Source organism: Balaenoptera borealis (genome assembly GCF_965194805.1).
Source record: "Balaenoptera borealis genome assembly, chromosome: 14".
Lineage (NCBI taxonomy): Eukaryota > Metazoa > Chordata > Mammalia > Artiodactyla > Balaenopteridae > Balaenoptera > Balaenoptera borealis.
In genome coordinates this window covers 51,101,600-51,118,690 of record NC_138875.1, presented here as the reverse complement: position 1 = coordinate 51,118,690, position 17,091 = coordinate 51,101,600, and the positions used below count along the sequence as shown (strand labels likewise).

At 40.8% G+C, this 17,091-nt stretch overlaps 1 protein-coding gene and 1 long non-coding RNA gene across 8 annotated transcripts in view; one reads left to right on the top strand and one right to left on the bottom strand.

Annotated features, from left to right (window-relative positions):
• TTC39C (tetratricopeptide repeat domain 39C) overlaps positions 1 to 17,091 on the top strand; it is a 107,414-nt gene that overhangs the window by 50,778 nt on the left and 39,545 nt on the right. For 6 of the 7 annotated variants that reach the window (XM_082355526.1, XM_082355523.1, XM_082355524.1 and 3 more), the window contains 4 exons: positions 1,075 to 1,203; positions 3,564 to 3,678; positions 13,114 to 13,468; positions 15,327 to 15,495. In XM_082355526.1, the coding sequence (XP_082211652.1) occupies positions 1,075 to 1,203; positions 3,564 to 3,678; positions 13,114 to 13,468; positions 15,327 to 15,495 (768 nt within the window). Of the gene's footprint in view, positions 1 to 1,074; positions 1,204 to 3,563; positions 3,679 to 13,113; positions 13,469 to 15,289; positions 15,496 to 17,091 lie in introns of all 7 variants that reach the window. The other variant, XM_082355530.1, reaches the window with a different exon arrangement.
• LOC309611296 lies at positions 7,554 to 15,440 on the bottom strand. The gene is made up of 3 exons (XR_014234429.1): positions 15,304 to 15,440; positions 9,826 to 9,891; positions 7,554 to 9,241 (listed from the first exon to the last, which is right to left on the bottom strand). It is a non-coding gene; the product is annotated as an uncharacterized lncRNA (long non-coding RNA).

Genomic DNA, 17,091 nt, shown 5'->3' with positions numbered 1-17,091 from the left:
AAAAAAAAAGTCAGACTTTGGATAATAAAGGTTTGCTTTAAAATTATTGAATAAATGTGGACTGGAAGACAAGTTAAATTAGCAGATTTAAAGTTTATCGGTTACTTTTGCATTTTTGAATATTAATATTTAGGAATTGAGAGAATAGGTTGCAGTTAGGTTTTAAAATAAATTGGGCAATGTAGAAAATTGGATGCTTTTAATTAGGTCCTTCCAAGAACCTGGTGTCCTGTCTCTGCCCTTGTAGCCCGTTCATCTCAGAAACCTCAGTTCTTCTGGGAGAAAGTAGCAGGTTTTCAGCAGAGAAGGGATCATTTTTTTTTTTTTTTAACATCTTTATTGGAGTATAATTGCTTTACAGTGGTGTGTTAGTTTCTGCTTTATAACAAAGTGAATCAGCTGTACGTATACATATATCCCCTCCCTCTTGCATCTCCCTCCCACCCTCCCTATCCCACCCCTCTAGGTGGTCACAAAGCAAGGGATCATTTCTACCAGTCAAATGTGACCTGAAAAAATCTACCAGGATCAGGTGCTTGGAAACAAGCTGTCAGTGGAATTTTTCACTGGGGACAATAAAAAATGGGTTCCTTACAAGTGAGCCCATTGGAATTGCTGTCCCTGAAAAGATTGATAATTTTCAAAGTAGTACCTACTAGCTGATGTTTCATTAGCGTTTTGTGCTATCCTTGATGAACCCAGGGATCCATGCGTGGGTAGAAAGTGCTTTCAGTGAGGCTGTGTTCTAAAAACTGAATTAAGTGGACCAGTCAGAAATTGTATAATTTTTTTTGTTACTGTGTTTAATAACAAGAAAATGTAGAACAGTAATTGCAAGGACATTTGTTACCATACATTTTTTCATGCTGGTGTAATAGAGGTATGTTCTTATTTCATATTGAGATTATAGGTTTTTTTTTTAATGAATAGGGTATGCTGTAACATTCTGATTCTTTTACTGGCAATAAATCATTTAGATGGTTTTTCCCCCTAGTTTGGAGTTGTGTTGTAATAAATTGGCCTAAATTTTCAGACACTTACTGATTCATTCTTTCCTTATTTCTTTCTTGGAAGAATGCCATGATGACATTTGAGGAAGAAAAAATGCAGTTGGCATGTGATGACTTAAAAACCACAGAAAAGCTGTGTGAAAGTGAAGAGATTGGAGTAATTGAAACAATCAAGAATAAAATTAAGAAGAATGTAAGTACTATGTCTTTAAGTTACGAACTATGTGCTGCTTACTTAGAACATTGTTTATTTACTTGGTTTTTGGTGTTTAGAACATGGCTAAAGCACTAAATGTTTCTTACAGCTTTTGATTATGTAAAGCATGTTTCTTAAAGCAATAGAACCCCCTTTAATCATTAGAGCTTTTCAGTGCATGTTCTTTTGGTATCTTAAAATTATCTTCTTCCACAGTGGACCATGCTGCAAGGGCTTTTGTAGGTTTTCATGTATGTATTTCAGATATGTTGCATTGGCATAATTCAGGAATTTAGCTGTTACCTCCTTTTAAAGCCCAGGGCTCCCCAGCCTTTGGTTATAAATAAAGTCACAATGATATCATAATCCACTTTTCCTGATTTTTCTTTCACCTTTCAGTGCAAAAGTTCTAGACTTTGAGAGGCACCCTCCTACCTCTGATGTTTCTGGAGCACCCAGGGGAGTCACATGTGTCACTTGTTTAGTTGACAAATCAGTCTGTCGGTTACAGTCAGCAAAAGCCACCTGTCATTTCTGCTCCTTTATGTCACTCCAGGTGGCTTCACCTCTGCTCTTGCTTATGATGTCTGCCATAAGGAAGCCACTGATGGGCCCAGATTACTGTCTCCTGACACTCCAGAAGGAGAGAACACCACAGTTCTCCTTGATTTCTCATTTCTCCAAACTGTACATCAGTCAGTGACCAAGTCCTGTTGACTCTTTGTTAAATACGTCCTGAATTCATCTACTTTCCCTGCCAATGCCCTGGGCCAGCCACTATCTCCACTTGCCTAAGACAAACCCTCACTGGCGTTTCTGCCTCCAGTCTCACTGTTCTGTAATTCTTCTCCAAAATACAGTCACTAAGATGTATTATACATCGCTGATGTATAATATAAATATATATTTAATATTATATATTATAAATATAAATATAATATAAATATAAATCAGCAAATTATACATCGCTGATTTCATTTTCAGTGTCCCCGCCCCCTACCACTGCCATTGCACTAAAATCCAAACTCCTTAATGTGGCTGACTTGTCATTGACTTCTCCTCTGCCTGGAACATTCATCTGCCTCTTGACCTGGTTCATATCCATTCTTTAGTTCTTCCTAGATGTCATTTTCTCTAGAGACTCTTGTCTGAGCCCCCAAGCCTATTAGTGTGTCTCCTACAGGTTCCCATAGTTCCTTGTACTTCATCCTTCAGAGCATTTTCTGCATTACGTGGTCGTCAGCATTCCCTCATTAGACTGTAAGCTAATTTACATGTCTGTGCTCAGTATCTAGTACCAGGCCCAGCACATACGTTAATAATCAACATTTGTAATGGGTCCTTGCTTAAAAAGCATTTTCACCTACAGTATCTCATTAGCCCTTCCAACAGCCTTGCAGAGTAGATGTTATTACAAGCAGAGAAAACAGAAGCATCAATAGATTGACATTTGCTTAAGCAAACAGGGTAATGGGTGCTGGAACTAGATCAGGAACAAGAGTGACCATGGTGAATTCTGCTAATCTAGAAAAAAGAGAAGCCAGCCATTTTGTCATGTATATTATGTATACTTTTGTCATATTTGGAAAAATCATATCATTTCTTATATCACTGTGAAAGCATATGAAAACTAACCTATTTTGTTCAAGTTTAAGAATGCACTGTTTTATTTCAGAGCGAATTTTCTTCGTTTAGCATTCTTTACGATGAAAACCAAAATCTTATTAAAAAGTAGGGTTTTTTGGTTTTACTTTTTCATATTTTATAGAGGTAGTCACCTTTAGAGATTATGACTTAAATTTCAAGTTCAATTTGTGATTCATTCAAAGATAATTTTTAATTCCAGGGTGTTTTCTCCTTAACTAACATGTAATCAGTTTCCAACCCTCACATCTCGGTTGCGTGCACCAAAGGAATGAACCCTAATACTATCGGTCCTTCCTGAAGGCAGATGGCTGCAAAGTGGCATTTCAGGTTGTTTACCTGGGGCAATGTTTTGTACCTTCAGTGATTTTTTATTTTGGATAAGTAAGAACTTATGTTGTTTTCAGAAAGGTAAAACTCTGAAGTTGTGTGTGGGCTTTCATGTTTCCCATGAACTCAGTTTCTGTCATTTAGAGTATTTGTCTTTGAGTTACAAGCCTCTTCATCAATGTATTGTTAACAAAATAAAGCTGGACTTAATGGGGGTGGATAGAACTACCAGGCTCAGAGTGTAAATTTGGTCTTGGATTTCAGCAACTGCTGTTTCACACTCCCTGCATGAAATTATTTTGCACAATAAAGTAATAGTTGTTTGGAAGGAATATTGTTCTTGGGTGTGATTTATCGGTGTGTACTTTGTTCCCACCAAACAGGTTGATGTCCGAAAATCCACCCCTTCTATGGTTGATCGGCTTCAGAGGCAGATAATCATAGCTGACTGTCAAGTTTACTTGGCTGTGCTCTCATTTGTAAAGCAAGAATTGTCAGGTATGCTGAAGCATTGTTTTTAATGGCTTTTGCTATTCAGTGGACACAATTGGTAATACCTTTTATTAATTAATTAATTTATTTATTTATTAAGAACACCTCGTATTTCAGTCTTTGAAAACATGTGGCATCTCTTTGGGGCGTGATCCTGATTTATTACTTGAGAAATTGAAACCACATGTGCTTAATGTGGGTTTAGTAGAGACGTTTTAATTCCAAAATCTGTTTCGTCCTCTTGTATCCAGATAGTCTGTCATACTTTGAGATATTACCAGTGCCTTAGACAGATTGATAGATTGATGGGTTTTTTTTTTTTCTTCTTTGTGGGAATCAAGTTGTGATAATAACCCTTTAAAGTGAAATATAACCAGTTTAAGTTACTCAGAAAATTGTTATTGAAGGCCTGAGTGCGTACTAGAGACTTCCTAACATACTTGAATGACCTACATTTTAACAACCCTTAATGAGGAATATAAACTGATTTCTTACTTAGTTTGCCCAAGACAAATGTTTTCCAGATTTTCGTAGCTTTAATATCTTGAGTGGCATAGACTGGAATTGAGGTTCTCAGAGCTTGCTGTAAGATTAACTTTGACACTAATTCTTCCTTTAATGTGGTTTTATGTCTCTGATGCTGATGGCAGAAACCTGCCTCTTTGGTAGATAGGATTTACTTGAAAGAGTGAAAATTCAAAAAGGAAATTGACTAAAATTCACAATGAGAAAAGCATTTTCTTCCAAACCTGAGATGAAAAAGGGTATGTTGCCGCTAAGTGATAACATACACTCTTCTTTCTGGATTACTGGCAGCCAATTTTCCTGTCCCTTTTCTTTCTTTCTTGTCTCTCTCTGTCTCCATCTCATACTTGAGGCTGCTTTGTTTCTTCTCTTTGGCTCAGGTCAGAAGTAGAATTAACTTTTATTGTGACCTCCAAAATGTGGGCTTCCTAGTAATTATCTTCTTTTAAAATGTGTTTTATGGTTGTACTATGGCCTTTTCCTTTTGATCCAATTTTTTTTTTCTCTTTAAGTCTCATCTCAGGACTCTCCCAATAACTATCTTACTTATATGGTTGAGGGCTCAAAGCTCATGTGAATTTTCTATAACACAGTGATGTAAAATCCCCCATTTGGAGTGGCACGCTCACGTATATGTAAAAGAGCAACGGGAGGAGCTGGACCTCTTTGGTCAAGACGGGAGCTCTGGTGTTTTCTGTGATCTTGGACTACTTTTTCCTGAGGCTCAAGGACTTTTCTAAGGACCTCATTTTAGCCATTAAGAAAATATCTGTTGAGAGAAAAGGATAAATCAAATGTAGTAAAATGGGGAATCAGGGTAAAGGATGTCGGGGAAACTTTATATTAATCTGTCCTTCACATGTTCATTCATGGGTCCATTCAACAAATAATGATAGAGCACATACAATGCTAAGCACTGTGTTCCATGAGCAAATCCAGGCCATGGTCCCTGCCCTCATGAAATTCAGAATCATCAGTTAGTACTATTTATTTTTAAAATTACTCTGATTGTAAAATTACTAAATAATTGCTTTAGAAAATTTGGAAAATATAAAATAGTGAAAAAGCAAGTCATTTCTAATCTCACTACTTGGAGAAAATCACTCTTTATTGCAAATGTTCTGTTTTTATCTTTATCTTTCTTTAAAAAATTGAATCTGTGGTGTTCTGTATCCTACTTTTCCCTTTTAGATTATAATTCACATATTTTTCCTATAGCTCAGAGTTTCAAAATATAATTTTAAAAGCATTAGTTTATCATGTGAAGGTGCCATAATTTATTTAACCAATTTCTCTTGGACATTCCCATGTTCTTTGCTTTGTTTTTTGTTGTTTTAGTGAAGCTGAACTTAATTTTATATTTTACCCATAAACTGTGTTTCCTTCACAAATTACCTTTGTGACCTTTTCCTATTCTCCTAAAAAGTTGATATTAATCAGCTATTTAATCCTGTTTATCATAGCTTTTTTTGTGTTTTGTTTATTAATTTTTATTGGAGTATAGTTGCTTTACGTATCATAGATTTTTTTATAGTACTTTTATTTTTTATTTTTTTTAATTAATTAATTTATGGCTGTGTTGGGTCTTCGTTTCTGTGCGAGGGCTCTCTCTAGTTGCGGCAAGCGGGGGCCACTCCTCATCGCGGTGCGCGGGCCTCCCACTATCGCGGCCTCCCCCGTTGCGGAGCACAGGCTCCAGACGCGCAGGCTCAGCAATTGTGGCTCACGGGCCCAGCTGCTCCGCGGCACGCGGGATCCTCCCAGACCAGGGCTCGAACCCGTGTCCCCTGCATTGGCAGGCAGACTCCCAACCACTGCGCCACCAGGGAAGCCCTCATAGATTTTTAACAGCACTCTTGGTTCTTCCTGATGCCGTATAATTTATTGAATGTAATATGGATAGTGAAAGGAAATTAACAGACATGAGAACCTCAGGTTCTAATAAACACATGTAGTGGTCATTTGCTTTATGAATAGCTCAGTATTTGTCTCAAACAAACAGACATAACTAAAAATGTGCTTCATTTGCCTTTCAGAAACCCTCTAGGTTATAAAACTATGAAAAATTTACTCTTTGTTGGGATCCGTTTCTTAAACTTTGTTGATGGATAATTGTTTTGGAACAGCCCCTCCTTGGAGATGTTTGTTGTAGGTGGTTCTCCCCCACCCCTTGATCAGGTGGCCCAGAAGTGGGTATGGGTACACACTCACCTGAGCTCCAGGTAGGAGTGAGTCTGTGTGAATTTGTTAGTGCTTCTGACTTTCAAAAGAGCTCCTGTACTTTGTCTTACTTGAATTTCTTTATAGTGAATTACCCCATCCTCTCTCTCTATTTTCCTATACTATTTTTTTAAAGATTTATTTATTACTTATTTATTTTATTTGTTTATTTTTGGCTGCGTTGGGTCTTAGTTGCGGCACATGGGATCTTTTTGGTTGAGGCATGCGGGATCTTTCACTGTGGCGCTTGGGCTCTTCGTTGTGATGTGTGGGCTTCTCTCTAGTTGCGGTGTGCGGATTTTTTGTTCCTCTTCTCTTCTCTCGTTGTGGTGCACCGGCTCCAGGGTGGGTGGGCTCAGTAGATGTGGTGCGCGGGCTCTCGTTGAGGTGCGCGAGCTCAGTAGTTGGGGCATGAGGGCTTAGTTGCCCCGCGGCATGTGAGATCTTAGTTCCCGGACCAGGGATTGAACCCGTATCCCCTGCATTGGAAGGCGGGTTCTTTACCACTGGACCACCAGGGAAGTCCCTTCTATACTACTTTTTAATTTACTCTGTTATCCAAAGGACTTTGTTGTTGTTGTTGTTGTTTTTTGCAGTGAGCGCACGTGAATTACTTTCGTAACAAAAAGTATTTATTTTTAAACCGACTTGATGGCTTTTGCCACCTTGTTTGTGTTTCCTGTATTTCCTTTGGGCTTGAAGATCGGCCCCACGTCTTACTATTCTTGGCATAACATACGCACAGTAAATTTTCCTCAAATGAGATTGTTTTCCTTGCTTCACAGGTGAGGACGTTGAGGCTGGATGATTTGTTTGAGGTTGAACAGTTTACACAGTGATGACAGAACCAGGACCTGAGCTGTGGGCTTCTTATTTCATACCTGAATTCCTAGCATTCACAGTTTTCCCTTCACCTTCATTTGGTCACATGAACCACCAGCCTCCCAATGGCCCAGAAACCCGAGGTTCTCAGGGCCTTGTCTCTCAGCCCCCGTGCGCATGTGCGCCTTCCGTCCTATGGAATGAGCCCCAGGGAGAGTAGAACAACCTGCTTTTGGCCCGGATGCTTCTCCAGGCCCGGATGCTTCTCCAGGCCCAGATGCTTCTCCAGGCCCGGATGCTTCTCCAGGCCACATTCTCTACGATGCCCCTGGAGTTCTCTTTCTAAACCTTGTTACACCTGTGCTTGAGACACTTAGCTGTTCTGCAGCATCGCCTACAAGGAATAGTGCAGATTCCTTCCTCGGGTGGCATGGAAGAAACTGCCCCCTACCTCGCCGCCACCACCTCTGGCTCGGCAGGGCTGATTGCAGGTCTCTGAGGCCCTGCCGCCTCGGGCCTTGGTGTGCGCTGCCCTCTCAGTTTGGAACCCCTTTTGTCTTTCTCTTGTGCCTCCCCAGGTGCAGCCTGGGTCTACTCCCTTCATGTTCTCCTTCCTCACTGACTTCATCATACGGCCTCTGTTACTCTGCTTGGACCCTGTCCATAGACAGAGCAGTCATCACACAACTGTACACATCTGTATTTACATGTCTGCCCACAGTAACAGATGGGAAACTTCTTGAGGGCAGGGACTGTGTCTACCTGCTATCTATCTTTTTTTTTCTCCACATTTATTGAGCACTTACTATGTGTCAGATTCTGGAAGGTGATAGATGATAATGGTCTAGAGATGAATGAGATGTAGGTCTTTGCCTGAGGGTACTGACAGTTTAGTGGGGGAGAAAGAGGACTAAATAAATTCTCATTCAGAGTGGTATTTCACCACTAGACATTAGACATATAAGTTAGTCAGAGAGGTTGCACAAGGAATGAGCAATTCCTAAACTCTGCTGGGAAGGTCAAGGATCCCTGATCCTGAACCTGAGCAGGGTTATAGAGAATGGAAGTGCGTTGTCTTCTCTGTGTCCCTGGCACCCGATATGCTGCCTTTGCCTAACACATGGTGGGTATATAAATGTGAATTAAAGAGAGGGATGGAGGAAGGGTGATGTCATTCAGGAATGAGATGCATGATACTGAGCCCTAGGAAGCCCCAAGAATAGTTGGGATTGGAGAAGTGAGTCTATCAGAAGTCTGTTGACTGGGGGTAAAGGTAATAATGAGGAGGTGGGCTGACTAGTGAAAACTAAATCATCTTTTTTTTTTCTTCCGAAGTGTCTGTTATGTGGGTCACAAGGAAGGCAAAGCTGAACTTCCCTTCCATTATAGGACTAACCAGCCTCATCCAGGACAAGCAAACAGACAATGCTATGGTAGGGCCTCTCACCAGACATAATCCCTGCTAAAAAAAAAAAATAATAATAATAATTTACAAAATTTATTCCAGGATCCATTTAGTTGTAACTTGATATTTTCATTTTGCAGACGACTCTTGCCCTTTCTAGGGGAGGACTCCCACCCCCGTTATGGGGACAGGGTTTCCCAGCTCTGCTGCATCTCTGGCTGGTTGAGGCTGCCCCTGACAGGGGAGGGCGGACGGTCTGTGGTTTTCTGCTCTCTGTGCAGTCCTCCGGGGACGCAGTCACAGTGGTTGAATGTTTTAATGTCTGACATTTCAGAGGAGCCTATGAAAGCCTGTGCAGATTGAGGGGCCCTGTGTTCACCTGTTCTCTCTGCTTGTTGGGCAGAGGCTGCTCCTGGCCGCCTTGCTGGGCATCAGCTGACTGAGCGTCCCTCCCACTGGGGCCGCGGTGCTGTGGGCCCGGAGCGCAGCTTCTCCACCCGGTCCTCACGCAGCCTCGGCTCCTCCCGTCGGAGTCTGGCTGTGCTCAGATGTTTCGGTCACCGCACTGGGAACCTGGAGTAGGGCGAGTCCTGGGACCTGTTTCAGTGCAGAGCTGAACTTAAAAAGTGGTGAAAACAAAATCTGCTTCTCTCTAGGTCCTAACTTTGCATACACATCTCAGTTTCTAATCTTCGATTAGTCAAAACTTTGAGTTCTGTTTACCCGGCTCAAGTTCAGGGCCTTAAAGCTTGTTACTGTAGACTTGAACATGTGCTTTTAAAATAAATGTTAACATCTAAGCTCTTATCTTAGGCAAGAAATTAAGGATGTTGAATTAATGTCATTTTTATTCTGTAAAAATGGGTTTTTACCATGTTGGCTTTCTTTTCCTTTTGTTAATTGAGTTCGAAACAGTCGGCATGAATGGATTTTTATGTTTGCTTCCATTGCTGCCATTCTTTTCTGTAACTCTTCACCTGAGATCTGGATTACTACAACTTGTTTCCCTAACACTAGGCCCTTTAACCCCAGTCTTAGGGAGCGCCTGCTTCTCCCGAGCAGGCGTCCTTCCCTTAGCTGGATACCACTGGGTGCATCATCCCTGCACCCATCCTTGGTCCAGCTTGTCCCCTGATTCACTCTGCCTCTGAACAGCTTTCCATCTGTCCCTTCATACTTACACTCCTGTTGCTCTCCCCTGGAATGCTGCATTTCCCTAAGTGCTTCCTCAATAAAGTGACAGTAGCCTGGAAAATACAGGATAAAATGGAGTTAATTTTTTCCCTCTAAATTTCCAGTTAGGCTTAGGGACAGGAGGGAGTAAAGTTTTCTACTGAAATCCTGCAATACTTCTTTTGCACTGTTAAATTTATGTATATGCTTACTACGTAGAAAACAATTGACTGTCAAAAAGGAAATAAAGGGCAATTCACTCATAATCTCAACATTGTTTTCGTTTTTCTATGTATGACCCAGTGGACCATATAAATAAACATATGCATATATAGTCTTATGTTACACACATTTTTTTTTCACTTTTATTTTCTAATTTTATTGGGCATTTGGAGGGCTGAGATTTATGTCTTATAGTTCATTTGTGTCCCTCAGGTGCCAAGCACAGTCCTAGGCACGTGATAGGAACTTAGTAGCTCATTGACATTTTTAGGGTTTTGCAATTTTACTTTTCCTCTTTTTATTTCACTTTTTATCTGTAGCCAATTATTATTTCTTTTCAATGAGATTCAATTGCTTTTGTGTTCTCAGGACTATATATTTAGTTTCTTGATCTTTTTCTGTTTTTCTATTCAATCTTTGGCTTTTTGGATCATAAGTGAGAGTCACCTTTCTTGTCTGTGGGCATATTGGATTAACCTAAACACTTTGCTAGCATACAAAGAAGTGTCAAGGTTTTTTCAAACCTCTCTTTTTCCCACAATACTTCCATTTAGGAGGGAAAAAGTCATTGCGCCTCTTAAAGGCAGGATCTATGTCTTATTTCTCTTTGATTCTCCTAGAACAGTGCCTAAAAGTAATATTAGCACAGTAAATATTTTTGTTAAATTGAACTGAATAAAAGTAAATTGTTTCAGATATGTATTACTTTTATAACAATAAATTATACAAAATAGTACCGCCCCGCCCCCCCCCCCCAGCAAAGCTTTTGTAGACTGGTTTATTTTACTTCTTCATCCTGTCATATAGCAATCTTTTCAGTGCACTTAGACTACAGGACATTCATCACCCAGAACTTGTGGGATAGTTGTGTTTTCAATTGTGATCCCATAGGAGATATGGTCATTGTTTGCCAGAAAATCGATACTTTAATTAAGATAGTAGCTTGAGTTAATGGATCAGGAGTCCCCAAGACCAGTGATTAGGAGGACTCAGAAGATAGTCATACTCATGGCTATGATTTGTTGCAGTGAAAGGATACAAAGCAAAATTAGAAAAGGGAAAAGGCACAGGGATGAAGACCAGAAAAAGTCAGGCCCAAGCTTCCCAGGGTCCTCTCCCAGAAGAGCCACATAGGATGCGCATGATTCTCCTGGCAGGGAATTATAACGACACCTGTGAAATGTAACCAACTGGGGAAGCTGGTTAGTGACTCAGCATCCGTAGTTTTTACAGGGGACTGACCATGTAGGTACCCCCCTGCCTGGTGCATACCCAAACTTCCAGAAGGAAAGCAGGTGTCCGCATAAAACATTGTTCATGCAAACTGTAGGCACAGTGAGCCCCTCTTACCGGTTCTGGGAATGATGGGACCCCTCCCAAATCCAAGTTCCCAGATACCAGCCCAGGGCCAACCTTGTAAACAGGCCTTTCAAAGGAGAGCAACAGGCCTGCTATGTTAATTCTTTTCTGCACATGCCATATAATCTTAGATCACTTTCAATTCAGGGATTGGACTTTTATAAATCAGATTTTATGTTATATATTTTATGTCATTCAAAAATAACTTAAAAAACGTCTTTCCCTGCTGTTCTAAAGGGCCTGGAAGCCTGGTACACAGTTCATGTTGTCTTCTGTTGTGCTTTGAGGTCAGAGTATCGGTACCATATTGGTAACGGTGCCAAGTGGACAAGCTCTCCTCTATAGTTACTAGAGAACTATTTTACAGAAAACTCCCTGTGGAGGACCTTTTCCCCAGATATGTGGTGGTGATGCACTCAGACAAGCACAGATGTATCGACCCTCATCAGAAGGGAAAGATGTTCGCAGGAGAGGGTGAGGCAGGACTCAGACCTGAGAGGGGCCAGTGGGGCGTGGAGCAGGGCAAATCCCAGGTTTATCTCTACCTTTGCCTTTGTGGCACACATTTTCAAGGTGGCTGTGTTAAGAAAATTGGCCTAACGGGAAATAAAGGAAGTGGCTTTAAAAACAACAGATTTTCACCCTGTGGTGTGAATAGCTTCAGCTTTGCCACCCTCCTTCACTGGAGCTCTCTAGGCTGGGCAGTGGGGGAGCTCCATTGTCATACACCAGATAAAGCCCAGCCTAGCTAGGTGCGGTTAAGCCACTAATAGGCATTGAATAGAGATGCATTGGGGATTCTTTGCATTTTTGCATTTAATGCTAATGACTTTTTTGTTAATAAACTGGCCATTTGTTCACCCAATAAATATTAATTAATCCGTTTTGTTTTGCTTGTTTTATTTTTTGGCAAGTCGCCATTCTTGGTGCTTGGGTATAAATTTAGCAGCAAATTTAGATTTAGAAGTTGCTCTTGAGGAGGGATGAAACACAAGGTACGCAAATTTAAGAGTTTTATCCGGAAAGCTCCATAGTTCAGGTAGTTCAGGGATGTGGTAGAGGGTTTCACAGAATACGTGGGAAAAAAGTCAGATTCAAATGAGGCTTGCATTCATTCATTCATTCATTCAGCAGATATTAGATGCTATGCCCTCACCTCAGCGTGAGGGGCTCGATACAATGAACAAAATAATACATGGTTCTTGCCAAGTGGTCATCCAGACTAGTAAAGGGAAACAGACAACAAATAAGGAATTTAAGCCATATGAAGAACAGAAGGTTTCATGATGGATAATAATTTTTATTGTTTTTTTTAAATTAATTAATTTATTTATTTTTGGATGTGTTGGGTCTTCGTTTCTGTGCAAGGGCTTTCTCCAGCTGCGGCGAGCGGGGGCCACTCTTCATCGCGGTGCGCGGGCCTCTCACTGTCGTGGCCTCTCCCGCTGCGGAGCACAGGCTCCAGATGCGCAGGCTCAGCAGTTGTGGCTCACGGGCCCAGCCGCTCCGCGGCATGTGGGATCTTCCCGGACCGGGGCACGAACCCATGTCCCCTGCATTGGCAGGCGGATTCCCAACCACTGCGCCACCAGGGAAGCCCTATTGTTTTTTAAAATTTTGTTTTTTCAGGTCATTCTTCAATATCTTTATTATTAATGTAGGAAAATTATTTTGAATACTTATTTTTTCATGCTTTTCTCCCCTTCTCTTTATAGCATATATAAAAGGTGGGTGGATCCTTAGGAAAGCCTGGAAGATTTACAATAAATGCTATTTGGACATCAATGCCCTCCAGGAGCTGTATCAGAAGAAGCTAACGGAAGAGCCCTTGACTTCTGACGCTGCAAATGATAATCACATTGTGGCTGAAGGGGTGTCTGAGGAGTCTCTAAACAGACTGAAAGGTGCTGTGAGCTTTGGATATGGCCTTTTTCACCTTTGCATATCCATGGTGCCCCCAAACCTGCTCAAAATCATCAACCTGCTGGGTTTTCCTGGAGACCGCCTACAGGGGCTTTCTTCACTGATGTATGCAAGCGAAAGTAAGGACATGAAGGCCCCTTTAGCTACGTGAGTAGCTATATTGCAATGCTTTGGTAGATAATATAGTGTTGAAAGTAAGTGAACGACAATCAAAACCTTTATAGGAAACTTCAGGTAAAATGCTTGGTTGGTTGACATGCTGCCATGCCTTTCTGTCTTTTAGTGCAATGCCAAGGACCGTGCTTTTGGTGGTGTTTATAAGTTGACTTTAGAGACCAGAGCACTGTTCTTAAGTCTCATGAGTCCTGTATTTTATTTTATTTTTATTTATTCACTTATTTATTTTTGTGGAAAGTCCCTCTTGACCATTTTCTTCTTTTCTTTTTAAATTTTTAAATTTATTTTTTTGTTGAGTCCTGTATTTTAAACATGCAAAATGATCATGATTTGTAAACAGTTTTTGTGACCCTGACCAGTCACTGAGATTGATAATCCTGATTTTTTGGACTTAAGGGGATATATATTTCATAAGACTTCTATGATTCTGAAATTTCTATTCTTATATCCTCATGTTGGGTAATTTTCCTTGATGATTCTGGTTGGTCCATTGGTCTCTTATATGTGGCTTGGATAGTTTGTGGTGTTCAACTAAATTGAGTTATTGTTGTTCAGACTAAACTTTAAATGATAATTATTTAAACCAAAATGTGTGAAGAACCCATTATAACCATCCAGAGCAAGGATTCACCCATTTCCTCATCAGTTAAAAATGATGTGATTCTTTTTCAATCTGGTAAATATCTATCACCATTTGCAGTTAGAATAATTTTATTAAATACTGGATGTCCTTTGACATTACACCACTTATCAGACTTTTTCCAAAGATTTTGGTATCACAGAGAACCTTAGTGTGCTGTATTTCTGCTTATGTCAGTATTGAGGAATTTGGATGTTATAACTCTTAATCAGCTGGTAGCTATTCAAAAGGTCATTAATTTTTTATTGCAAAAATATTCATGCCTCCACAAACTCATTATATTACACAATGGTCCTTTATTAATTTGACTTAACAGATTTGTAACTTGTGATAATTTGTCTTTTCTAATAATATTTTCTGAGAAAGGGATGAATTCAATTAATAATAATGTAAATTAGTCTGATCTCCAGAAGAGGACCAAATTTATGCACATGCTGGAAGGATACATTTACATAAAAATATTTGTTGTGTTGGTTAAACATTTTTGTCTGTTTGTTAAAGCCATCCCAGTGAATCTATTTTGTTTACTTAGTTTAACGTGGCTTTTTTTTTTTTTTTTGAAAGGGACACGTTTGAAGTGGGAGAATTTTAAGTAACTTACTTATTTGTTTGGTTTTCAAACTGAACAGCCTCAGTGGCTAGAGAAAGGGCCCTTCATCCGGTCCTTTCACTTATTTTAACCCAATTTTGTACAATTTTGCCTGTGGTTCCTATATTTAAATTCAGTCTGAGGCTTACACTCTAACTTTTGTGAACACTGGCGAAAACATTTTCCCTTTGTAAAAAGTTAATGCAAAGAGTAATCATAAGGGATAGTAAATTCATGGTAACCAATTACTGTTTCTAATTTACACGTTGATGAGTAAGGTGTAGAATTCAGAGATTTACATAAATGATACCGTCAGCAATCCGTCTAGAAGCCTCCGAAGAGCTACTTGCTTCTGTCACTTTATTCTCTTATCCGATGGGAGTATGCTGATTTATATGTTGTGCTCTGAAGTTGTGGCTTTCCAAATACTGATAAAACTAAGATGGGGAGCGATACTGATTTTACTTCTTCAGAGACTGCCTAGTGAGCTTTTTGGAAGGAGTATGTACTGGAAGAGCACACACTGACTTTTTTTTAAAGAGTGGAAACACTGTAAGAAAAGTCATCGTCACTCACGGTTTCTCTCCCTCTTCCTTCAGATTAGCGCTGCTCTGGTATCATACTGTAGTCCGCCCGTTTTTTGCCCTGGACGGCAGTGATAACAAAGCAGGCCTGGATGAAGCGAAGGAAATTCTTCTCAAAAAAGAAGCTGCTTATCCAAATTCTTCCCTCTTTATGTTTTTCAAGGGACGCATACAACGATTAGAGGTACTGTGCCTTCCCCATCTTTTAAAAAATAAAGCCTTCTGTTGATCGAATCTATAATTCTCACTTGGTGGAGGGGGTAGTATCACAAGGAGCCCGAATGTCATAGGACCGAGTAACATCTTGTTTTTGTGCCTTGCGTTGCATCACTGCTGTGGGAGCCTCTTCCAGGAACCCGGGGTGTTAGTCAGTTACCTTCTGTTGTGCAGCTGTGGGCGGAGCAGGGCTGGGGTCCCTTGGCGCTGATGAGACGAGATGCTGCACCCTGAGCTGAAGGCACAGGAGCCCTTGGGAGCGTCTTAGTTAAAGAACACAAGATACGTTGTTTTTCCTTCTCTGGAATTACTAATAATCTGTTTCCAGATGTTCATCCTGGCTGACAGTTGATTTATACACAAGTTATTGCCCGAAATGTCAAGGACAACAAAGCCTTTGAAATAGTAGGTAGCTGGTATTACTTTTTCATGCATGTGGCTAGGTCCTGTGCCAGAGGTTTCACACACACCATCCCATTTGATCCTCAGAACAAGCCTGCGACAGAGATAGAAAATCATCCCCTGCATCTTACAGGAAAGATAAACAGGGATCTTAGCGGGCTTCACGTGACCTCCGAGGTCACCCAGCAAGTGAGGCCAGGCTGTCTCATTCCAGAAACACAATACGCCCTGGCCTTTGAGGGGGTTCTGCTTCTCTTTGCACTTCTTTTTTTTGTCTGCTTGCTCGAGGGCATGAGAATCTGAAGAAAAACGAACATTTTGTAAGAAATTAATCATGCATGTGAAAGAAGGTGACTGTTAGGAGGTCTGCCACCCACAGGCTCACCAGTAGCTAGTAGTGCAGCAATGTGAGGTTTAACAACCTCTGCCCTCAGTTAACCGGGAGTTCTCAGCACACCCACCAAAAAAACCCACAAGTGCTTTGGAAGAGTTTTGCCTAGGAATGCTTTCATGAGCACAGGAGGTGATGCGTTCACTAATTTTTTGTTGGCAGTGGAGTGTATATTACTTCCCCAATAATTTCTTTCCTTCATGAAGTGCCTTCTTAAATCCGAGGACTCCTTACCTTTATTTATGGAAATTGTATTTTAAAGATTATACTAATAACTTACAACTGAAACACAACACAGAAAGCTCCCCAGGATCTGACTTATTTAAACCCATGTCCAAGTCATTTTTCTTCTCGTTACTTTGAGACTGTTTTTCTTTGCATTCAGGCTCACGTACCTTCAGTGACATGGCTCTTTTTTTCTCTTGCTCTCTTTTTTTTTAAAATTTATTTATTTTTTATTTATTTTTATGGCTGTGTTGGGTCTTCATTTCTGTGTGAGGGCTTTCTCTAGTTGTGGCAAGCGGGGGCCACTCTTCATCGCGGTGCGCAGGCCTCTCACTATCGCGGCCTCTCTCGTTGCGGAGCACAGGCTCCAGATGCGCAGGCTCAGTAATTGTGGCTCACGGGCCCAGTTGCTCCGTGGCATGTGGGATCTTCCCAGACCAGGGCTCGAACCCATGTCCCCTGCATTGGCAGGCAGATTCTCAACCACTGCGCCACCAGGGAAGCCCTTCTCTTGCTCTCTTAAAAATGTAGATCAATCTCCTGTGC